Consider the following 11507-nt stretch of genomic DNA (forward strand, 5'->3'; position numbering starts at 1 on the left):
AGATTTCACCATACAAACAATATGTTTCACTCTTGTGATCCTGCGGCATTTTACAGCTGTGCCATGTCACCTGATAGCCCTGCAGACACTCAGATTATCAGTCATTTTTACCATTTTCCAAACATTAAAAGATTCACAGTGGAAAAAACCATCAAATGTTGGTTTTTTAACTCTGGACAGAAAAAAACTGTCTAATACTGTCCTTGACAGTGTCAGTCCTGAGGCAGCAGTGTGTTGCAGAGATTCATTATTGTACTGCAGTAACATTATACTTCATCGGTGGTGCAGCGGGTACAGACAGCTGTTTGTGTGTGTCTGTGTGAAAGAGATGGTTACAAAGAAAGAGAGAGAATAAGAGAGAGATACAGGGTGTGAGTCAGTCAGTAGTCCATTAAATAAGGGAAAAGAGACAAAGACAATGGAGAAGAGTGATAAATTGAGACAGAGTGAAAATATTACTGCACTGCTACAAAAACCAAAGCTCCCCTCAGTCTCACTGGCCCCTAAACCATATACTGGCCCGTACTGCTACTTGAGCCCATATGTAGGGTGGGGAGGAGACAATTAATTGGACCTCAGCTCTTATGTAATACGCATTAGGGGTCACTCAGCAAGGCCCTTCGCTGCACCCTGCATGTCAGAGCGAGTGTGTGGGTTTATGTTAACACTGAGCAAATGGCAAGCTACAGAACTGAGCCAAATGGTAAAACAGGACTATTATAATGTTAGGCATATGGGGAATAAGCTCTACATGTGTGTGTGTGTGTGTGTGTGTGTGTGTGTGTGTGTGTGTATATACATCCATGAACATGACTTCACCAGCTGCTGCTGGTCTGTTGTATTACCTAACAGATAATTGGGACCACATGTCCTTCTAGGCACTATTGGGGTGCGTTAAAAGCTTGCAGGAGTGATGTCATGTTTCACTTATCAAATATCTGTGACATTGCCCAAAATCCTTTCTAGCATGTTCCACATTGGGTTAAACTCCACTCTCTTACTTTCATGCACTATAGGTGCTGAACACAAAGCAGTTGGCTCATCTTGGACCAGTTGCAGTCATAAACTGAAATTATTATTATTATATGGTTTGTCGGGGTTTCAGTATTATTTCTTCCGCCAGTGAGGTCATGTTCTCAGACTAGTTTGTCCATATTTTGGAGAGAACAACATCTCAGAAACCTGGAAATGAACAATACTTATACAATACTAATGCAATTTTTTTTGAGAGTGAGGCAATTGGTCAAGGAAGAAGTGATTTGACTTTGGTGCCAATCTGTATCCTTGTGTGGTTTCACTAGATTTCTGTATTGTTAAATATCCAGTATTGTAGATTCAGCATAAGCACACTTCTACCACCCACCACTACATTTCTCTGCTCCACCAGAAAGCTTTGGAGGAAAAGACCTCTTAAAAGACACCCTACATGTCCTTTATTGTGACTGTTGTCAGAAAGTGTCAGTTGTAGATGCAACCAGCTCAAGAATTGCTAATATTATGGTTTCAATAGCAATGCATGTGTGCAGAATAAAAGATTCTTGGGCCTGACAGTTAGTGTACAATACCCTGCTGTGTGAATGAGCTCCTGAGCAGATTTTTTTCAGATGCGTTTGATTTTGCCAGGCAAGGTCTTGCTAGGTCCATGTAGTGTGAGGTGGTCCCAGACACACATGAATGAAATCTAAGAGTAATCCTGGACCTTGGCTAAAGCCCAAAGGTGAAGAAAAAGACCACTGATGCACTAGAGAAGAGAACTCTGCTTCAACATTCAAAGGTGAGACAACCCTGGTACAGACTGAGATTGAGATTCTGGACTCCAGTTGAAATGTTTTTATCTGTTGTTATATACAGGGTTTCTGACAAATATCGTATAGTTTGAGAGAAGAAATCAGTTTCACTCTGTATGTGATTTGATGTCTACAGCCTCCTGACTGGAGGGCAACATCACTCAGACCTGCCTGCAATGGCCTCACAGGGAAAGATATCAAACTGTCTTTGGCTCAGCTGAACAGTAGGAGTGCATCTGTCAAGTCTTGCTGAAGCATGTCATTGACTACTGTATTAGACAGCACCAACAGTTATAACAAGTGGTAGCTTAAAAATATGAGTTATTACTTACTATAACATATATTAAAAGCTTAACACAGGAAATCAAATGAAAAAGCCTGACTATTTGGACTGCACTTCAAAGCTTAGATTAGTCAACAAAAGCCCTTTACAAAGTCCATTAAAGAGGGAAAGGCTGTTTAGGCTTTGATGTTCCACTCCCTATTTAATGATTGTGTGTGAATGTCTCCACAGACAGACTATGGTGTAGGAATAACCTTTAAAATGATAGACTCTGTGTGAGCCTTCACCACAGTGAAGATACGTTTCCATGTTCAATAGTAACTGGTTATAGGCATTTATAAAGTCAAACACACACAAACATAAAGCCTCTGTAAAGTATGTGAATTTCATTCAAATTCTGTAGAGGGCCTTGGCCCAGGATCCTGCACAATGACAAAGCCACCTGAGTCATCTAAACAAAAGGACAATAACAGTGGTGACGTCCTTGTCTTTTATGAGGATACAAATACACACGTCAAAAGTAAATCATCTACTCAGCTACAGCCATATGGGATAATCTTGCAAATCAACCCCAGCTGTGACATCAGTGAACCGACATAATATTGACAAAAGTACTTACAAAAACATTATTTATTCACAGCATGAAAACCTGTTGAAAAAGAAACAAGACTGTGCCGAACAAGTTGCTTTGGCCTAATCCTCAAATGACATTGGGAATTCTACTGTGGGAAAAAAAATGCACAAATATGTATAAATTTGCACATTAATTAACATTAATTAGTTGTACTGAGATATTTGTGTTTACTAAACAAAGTTATAAAAAGTGGTGGAGGAATTATTATTCATGTCCTTTACTTAAGAAAAAGTACTAATACCACTCTGTAAAAATACTCCATCGTGTTATAATGTTACTCAAGTAAAAGCATTTAAGTACTAAGTATAGTACTTGAGTAAATGTACACAGTTACGTTTCACCACTGGTTACAATAGCTTTGAAATTCAGTATTTTCTCTTTGATACCACTGTTGTGTAAGGTGCTTGTGACAATGCGAATCTGGTGAATATAGACTTTCTGTTGACAACTGTGTCCTTATAGCAGGGGTCTTAATGGAGGAAACTAAACTTTACAAATGGAAAACACAATTCAAGTGGACTCATACTGACACAATTCCTTGCATTAATGGTTAAAGAACTTTAATGCATTCAGTAATTGAGGAAACACTGTAAATCTGATGTACAGCCTCCCCCTAGTGGCCTGGTCTCAACTTGCAGTTTCTACAGATGCTACTGAATTGAAGAGATATTCCATGAAACTGAAGACAGAGTATGACAAAACAAGTAGAGGTCTCACCTCCTTGGCTGGGAGCGGCGGTCATCCTCACCACTGCCCGACTCCTAGAGAGACAGAGGATTAGAAAGAAACATCATCAAAAAACAGAAATTAATATTCAATACCTGTGTGACTTCACATCAGCCTTGGAAACCAGCAGCTAACATTTCAAAAATAGCACACTGTTTCACATTGACCAAAGAGACTTGGGTTGCTATTTGCATCATATGCTGAGTCAGACTCAATTAACCTTGCATTAAAAGAGTGTTAAACTGGCTGGCAGCTAGGCCAGCTACATCAAACCTTTCATCTGTGACTTCAGTCACAAGGCAGGGCCAGCGTGGTATTTTAACTGAGGCTCAGAGCATGGACCAGGGATAAGGCTGAAACAGACTGTGTGTCCATGCCCTCCCCACTCTGTATCTCTTTTTCCAAAATGCAATCATCCTCCCCCAATACTGCAACCAGCACAGTTCATCTCACACACACACACACACACACACACACACACACACACACCACACACACACACACACACAACACACACACACACACACACACACACACACACACACACACACACACACACACACACACACACACACACTTTTAATCCCGGCCTGTTTTGGTAATCCCTCACAAAAGTCAGGGAACTTTCTGTTTGGCATCAATCTCTCGATCCTGGCCAATACACAACATACATGCAAAACCAAAGACACACACTGTACATATGGACCCAAAGGATATATATACATGGGACAATGAACAACAATAATGAAGATGGTAATGCTGGTGCTGATGAACGATGATAAAAGATGACGATGGATGAGGAAGATTAAACTGAAAGCCAGATGCAGTAGGTCAGGAGGAGCGGAGGCTTGAGGAGGACGGATAGAGTTCATCTATTCCTGTGTCCGCAACCACAGATGTGATTAGGCGTGGAGAGGCAGCTGGCTGAAAGATGCTCTCTGCATCATCAGCCCAACAGCCTGTCTTCAAGACAAAATATGGTGACACAGAAGAAATAGGACTCCATGCATAGACTCAAACCTTCCCTGCACACATGACAAAATGCCTAGCTCAGCAGATTTCAAAGGCAAATGTGATACCAGTATACCATTACACCTCGGCAGAGCACTCACACACACTACTGATGTGATGTGCTGTATACTTCCACTATGTGAATAACCCAACATACCATAATAAGCCTGGCCATGCTTAGGGTATAATGCACAGGCTGATCTTCATGGTTGCCATGCCACCGCATAGATGTGTAGGGAGTGGTCTTATAGCCAATGAGAAGAAGGGATTTGGTGTGCTGCTAGGCAGATTACTGTACACTACCACTGTAGGGTGTCCATTCCCCACTGTGCTGAAGGCAAATAACGCTGGCTGCATTAATCGATGGGTCAATAATCTGTGTTAAATTTGTGAAAGTGCTGCTAATAAGCTTAGGGGGCAGCATGCTTGAAAAAGCCTATCAAACATAAACTGTATATATTAGCAATGGCATTCCAGCTGTGCCTCTCATGATTGTTGATCTTTCTTTTAGCAGCTCATTCACAGCTCTTTCCTCCACATACTGCTCTGTTCTTCTGTCCCTTTCCCAGGTTCCTGTCCCCCACCCCCGCACCAGACATCTCACATGGCTGCTTCCCATCAGGAATGGGTCTCATGACAAGCAGCTGGTAACCTCAGCATGGGATTCTTTCACTGCCTCAAAGGTACAAACCCTCACTTCAGGGTCTCAGAATTATAAATTCATCTTATATCTTAACTCATGTGTGCTGTTTCTTTGATCTGATACAGACTGGTCCGAGATTTTAATGGACATGTGTTCAAATGTCGCAAGAAGCAAATAATCAAATCAAAGCTCTGAACTGTAATGGCATCAAGAATTATGTTGTAATTATGTTTTTGTGTGATGTAAATGACTCCATTCATGCTGTTTTTTGAAGGTTTTTATCAAATTTCCACACTGCCAGCTCGGTTCTACAACCACTCCCATTATACGATTTTTATGTTTATCAACAAACTTTCTGCTGGGGATTTTCCTAATCCATTCACCATAATTTGCATGGCTGTCCCATGTGATTCTCCATCGGACTGGCCTTGATACCTGGAACACAGTCAATCATTGCAAAACACTGAGGACAGACCAAGCTTAAGACATAAAGTGTGTCTTTTAACATGTAGTCATGGGTGAAAGCATCATTATTAGAGCACAGGTCTTATCTGTGGCTGCCACACCACCACCACCACCACCTGGATCTGTGTCAAGAGCCGGACAGCAGACATGAGGAGCCTCAAAGTGTCAGAGGGGATAAGAGGACTGTCCCACTTCGTCCAACAGTGTCTGACAGGCCTGTCACATTAACCAGCTTTCCAGGCAGCTCCTCTCCCTTCACTGTCAATCCACTGACCAGTGGTAATAGAGGCCAATTTGTATTTGTGCTGCTCACACGACATGGCAATTCAGACACAAACACAGGAGGCAGCATATCATGTTTATAACATTAGAGTAAACATAACCAATTACGATTTTTACTGCTAATTCAAGCATCGGTTTAAAAAACTGTTTGTCAGACGGCTAGTCTAATGCGACTCCAGGTTCCTCTGGGAGGAAGTGAGCTGTAACTGCTAACATCATCTAGCTAAGTCTGAGTTAGTTTGTTGAGCCAGTTAACTTTAAATAAGTTGGAAGACAAGCCTGTATCCCCCTGCGGGACTGTGAGAAGCTACTTTCAGGGTGCAGTATGATGCTAGCAGCTAAGTTAGCCACCCATATGCATCTGCCCTGAGCGGTGCAAACAGGACTAGCGTTTAACGGTGGTCAGGCTGTGACAAGACTTAACGAAACTGAGCCGAAATGTCAAACCAGTTCACGGACACTTACAGACACACAGGGGCTGGAGGTAGTGCTCGGTGTCGGCGACCGCTGGACGGTGACCAGCGCCATCCCGGCTGCTGCTGTTCAGACCTCCCTCACATCGGACAGTGAAGCGCCGGGACGCCAGTCATTAGTTTAGGCAGAAACTACAGTACGCCGAGCTCCTGAGGTTATTTCTCTGGCCGTTGCTTAGTTGCCCCGCTAGTGTCAAGTTCAACAGAATAAAAAAGCACATCCGGTCTTTTCCTTTTTCAAAATAAAAATTGTATTCAGGAAATGCTGAATTACCTAAAACAATACATTATTAAATAATATATATGAGAGCTTAAATTTAAGTGTGTATTTATAAACCCTTAACATAATGAATCTGGTATTTGTGTTGGTCTTAATAAATTAACCTCTTTAGAGCGAATAACTCTGTGCTTTTATTTTGGCAAGTAAATATCAACTTTCGATATTGGCTTTCCTAACCCCGGTTGGCTTAATACCACTGAGGCTGTCTTGTCGGTGTCATGCGCATGCGCTGTAACAACCAGCTGTCAAATGGGTTTGCTGGGTGCTTGATGAATACTTACACTCCCATTCATCCAAAGATCACTACCAATCGACCAATTAACTGAAAATAAGGATTGATATTAAACTGTAGCTACAGTGTGTATGTCTGTGTTAGTGTGTGTTTGTGTGTGTGTGTACTGAGGTATTAGATAGGTGACATACAGCACCATGAATAATGCATCACTATGTTCTTGTCTGCTTCTACACATGATATGCTGCAGGACAAGAGCTGACCTTACATCTCACTGCTTCCATGTTTTTCAGTCACCCACCTCTCCTGGGAGATGTGATGTGGTGGTTGGGGTGTGAATGCAGGGGGAGGTGTGTGTGTGTGTGTGTGTGTGTGTGTGTGTGTGTGTGTGTGTGTGTGTGTGTGTGTGGAGGAGAATGGTGAAAGGAAAGTCAGACGAGGGTCACGAAGGAAGTGAAAGATGAGAGGGGCTATATAGCACCCTAACACAACCCATATCTCAAAGAGCCTTGATGTCATATGTCAGATCAGAAAGCAAATACATTTCCCTTGACTTTTCATGGTCACTGCACTTTATCAAATTTTTTACACAATCAGAGTAGATGTTCTGGGATGGGGATAAAAAGGACGGTGTGGATGGATGTGTAGCTGAGGTCTATACAAGGATAGGGGGCTCATTTTGATTCACTCCATTGCATTATCTGGGTCATTGCCTCCTTCTCTCCCTCTCCTCCCCCTCTCCTCCATCTTTTTCCTCCTCTTTTCCTTTTTATTGATCATCCAATAAGCCTCAGTGTTGAAAGCACAGGAGAAGAAGAAGAGAAAGAGAAAGAGAGACAAAATAAAACAAACTGATTAGGAGGTACTTAGGTAGTGCAGAAAGAAAAAGCAGTGATTGCCTTACACTTGAAGAGCATGAAAGGAGTGATGAGAGAATCAGAGATAGAAAGAGGAGGTAGAAATAGAGAAAGCACCGGGCAGAAATGATTGCAAATAAAGAAGTGACAGCATGATTGATGACTCCCGCATCCTCCCCCCTCCATATCCAGCCCCACAGTTTGGGTGTAGCCCATTAGGCCTGATACACACTGTCTGTGTGAGTGAGCAGCTGTGTATGAATGAATCTTCCTCTATTTGTTTTCAATTTAAGGGGTAATATCCCGTCTCTGCTAAAAGTGGAGACAAATTGTGTATTGTGCATACGTGTCCATAACATTTTGGCAGTAGGGAAGACCTCTCTTAGCTGGAAACACAATATCCAAACAATTAGCATTTATTACAGCAAGATGGATGACAAAAGAGCGGATGAAGAGGGAGTCATACAGAGGGCAAAAGAGGAAGAGAGAAAAAAATAGATCCTCTGCAAACAGGTAACCAGAGCAGGCAGGAGGAGACTGAGGAAGCAGGTGTGAAGGAGAAAACAAGATTAGGATTAGAATAGAGGATGAGGCTACTTCAGGGACTTATGCCAGGACAGAAACAATGGGACTAAAGGCAATCCTCCTTATAATTAAAGCTCTGCTCCCCATAAGAGACTAGATCACAGGCACTGTGTGTGTGTGAGTGTGTGTGAGACAGGTAGATTGTGTATATGTTAGTCTGTGTGGAAAATAATAAAGTAAAAGAATAAAAGCAATAGGTAAATAACAATTTGAATCAATTTTGCCACTTCAGCCAACTGCAGTTTAATGTGAGCAATTATGAAAAAGGTGCAAATGGAAATAAAAGTTTAAATGTTCAGTAAGTGATTAACTGACATGTTCCATTATTCTGATACAAATTCACTCAGTGAGTTTTCCTCAGCCAGTCTGGGCTGGTTTTAGCAAAAACGTCAAATGTAATTTAAGGATGATGTCATCGTCCATTGATTTAATTTTTCTTCCATCCTGAGTCCACACCCTGATCATCTCATTCACCTCCTCTCTGTGGAGCTCCAGTCCCCCCAGTGGTCAGTTCTCCTCAAAACAAGCTGCTCTGACTCTAACGTCATGATACTCCTTCAAACCAACAGGGGGGGATATGACCCCATTAAACATAAAATCAGCTTACACTGGAGACTATAGTTTAGATGAGGAGAGGCTTTTATAAAATGGAAGAAGCATTTGAGCAAATCCTGGCCAAAAAATTTATAGTTGTGACTTCTTTTTTGGGAACTCCAACAGAGGTGCTCTACATGCTGACATTAAACTGCATACACTGTTCTAAAGCTTGTATCGCTTGCATATCTTCCATGCACCCTCTGACCATTTGACTATTCATTTGACCACAGTGGGAAAGTTGGTAGCCTAACACATGAAAGCAGCTATATGTAGAGGTAATAGGTAATCTATTTTATTCAGAACAGCTGTTAATGTCTGCACTTACCCATTATTAATTCTATGAACCACAGTTGCGATCACTCTTCTGTGACCTATGTAAAGAGGGTCTGTTGATCCACAGTGTAACTTTACACAGACCTTCAGTGAAAATTAATAAAGAGGGTTCTTGTCCACATTAGAAGGTGAATAGCTTAGGATTTGTGGAACACCTTTAAAATAGCATATTACACACAGCACAATTAGTAAAATTATTCACACCAGGAAAAACTACCAAATAAATGACAAATTCATTCGTAATACCCTACTGGGAAATCATTAAGATTAATAAATTAGTCTGCACACCACCACGTGTTTTATATATATATATATATATATATATATATATATTGTTTGTCTGTGTGGGTCATTTACTCTTGTCAATAAACTAACGCGCAAAGTTGGAAAAGACTTGGATAGTCTCAGTCTCACGTTGCTTCATTCCATGTGAGAGTCTATTAAAAACAGAGCATGGATGTAAATAAACAAAATACTTCTGTAAATATTTTGACTCAGGACAACGTGAATATAGTTCAAGAAAAATATTTCTGTGCGTGGAATCCTGCGCGTGCATGGTTTCATACATGTGAATTTTTCAGAGTGAATTCTACGCAAGACTTTGGTTCATGAGGCCCCAGGTGCCCTCCCCTGTCAGCTGATCCACACCTGCTGCAGGTGAATCAGGTAGGCTACAGGTTCTGGGCGTCGATCAGCGCTGAAGCTGGTCCAAGGAGGAAGGACACCGACCGTCAACCTGGAGGCATGGGGTCGCATCCGCGGTCACCCTAAGGTACATCACACAGGTATGTTTGTGAGTGTGTGTAACAAAACAACAAAACTACAACAAAATAAAAACCTCAAAAACTGTGCACAAATAATAAAAACTTCAAACGCTGCGTTAACTGCGTTCGCTTCGATTTCTCCGTGCGAATTTCCACGATTTCCAACGAAGAAGAAACAGCATACGTATGTCCAGGTGAGCCCTGGGGTTCAGCTAGCTAAGCTTAGCTAGCTGGAGGGGCGTTTTGGCTGCCTTTGTTTCACTTGACATCATCTGAGTTTCTGCAAACTGCTTGTAATTTTTTAATTTTTTTTTTATTTTAATCGCTCATTTGCACATCACGTCAATGACCTCATGTCTCCGTGTCGTAGTCGGCGACATTTGTAGTTTGTCCCCTCTCACTCTCAGATGTGGTAGATGGGGAGTATTCACTTCTATCTCTGTACAGAACTAATGCTCCCAAATAAACCACAGTTCATTCATACTACTGTGAAATCGTTTAGAATAATAAACTGCACTCCACCACCACGTGTGTGTCCGCTTTATATTGGTGTCCATATATATGTTTTCTTGTGCTTTCTAGTAGTGCATGGTCATCATATGACATACCATAAACACTGAAAATTGAACTCCCACATTCATAAAACAAGAATAATGACTCCAGATTACTAGATACTATTAAAGATCACTTCACTCTCTCTTGCTCCTCATCTTTCTCATCTCATCACCTGTAATGAGAAGACAACATATCAAGAACCTCTCAGTGTATCTTGGCAACAATTATATGAACTAAGAAGGCAGGAGAAGCGAGCAATAGAGAAAAGAGAGAGAGGGAGAGTGTGTTAGAGAGAGAAGAGGCCTTACTCTGCAGAGATAAGATGGTATTCTCCCTTCGTGCAAAATGAGTTCATTAGGGGAGTGAGAGACAGCCATTGCAGGGAATCAAGGTTTCTGTGTGATAAAGGGTGGGAGCGACAGATTGGAAGGAAAAAAGAGTTTCATTTCCTGTTCTTCAGAGGTAGCGGCAGTATCAGGGGATCAGCAAAGAGGCTGGGTGGAGGAAGAAATGGAGAGACAGACGGGACATATGGAGCAAGTTAGAAAGGTAAATGCCAGGATTTTTCCGTCAGAAATAAAGAGTGACCCTCTCGATTGCTGTCAAAAAATATTTATATTAAAAACTGAGGGGAGACCAGCAGAAAGGCAGTTGAAAGATATGTCAAACTCAGCTGCTCTCTGGAAAGTGGAAAGTCAAAGTGAACTCCTGTGATGAAGTATGACGGTTATCATAGTGCAAATGAGATCCCATGGGGAGTTTATTAAAAATGACGGAAACCGTACACACATTTGAAAATGAGAGTAGGCACATAGATATACACAAAATCATACAGTCCGGGCTGGCTTGCCCAAATGAAAACAAGAAAGAGAAATTAAGAAGATATGAGAGTTAGAAGAAAGAGATGAAATGAGCTGGAGGCCTTGATAGACACCCGATAGTGAAAGAGGCTGGCAGGCAGGCAGCCAGACAGATGCTGAGATGACAGGTACAGCAGAGG

General features: G+C 41.7%; 1 protein-coding gene across 1 annotated transcript in view; it reads right to left on the reverse strand.

The window, feature by feature from the left end:
* The window catches only part of ssh2a (slingshot protein phosphatase 2a), a 29807-nt gene extending 23328 nt beyond the window's left edge, over positions 1-6479 (reverse strand). Inside the window, exons 1-2 of the mRNA XM_056374222.1 lie at positions 6297-6479; positions 3422-3465 (exon numbers count right to left, since the gene is read on the reverse strand). Of these exons, the coding sequence (XP_056230197.1) occupies positions 3422-3465; positions 6297-6359 (107 nt within the window). The 5' untranslated portion in view covers positions 6360-6479. The remainder of the gene's footprint in view (positions 1-3421; positions 3466-6296) is intronic.
* Positions 6480-11507: the final 5028 nt, after the last annotated feature.

The sequence above is a fragment of the Seriola aureovittata genome, chromosome 4 (assembly GCF_021018895.1).
Source record: "Seriola aureovittata isolate HTS-2021-v1 ecotype China chromosome 4, ASM2101889v1, whole genome shotgun sequence".
Lineage (NCBI taxonomy): Eukaryota > Metazoa > Chordata > Actinopteri > Carangiformes > Carangidae > Seriola > Seriola aureovittata.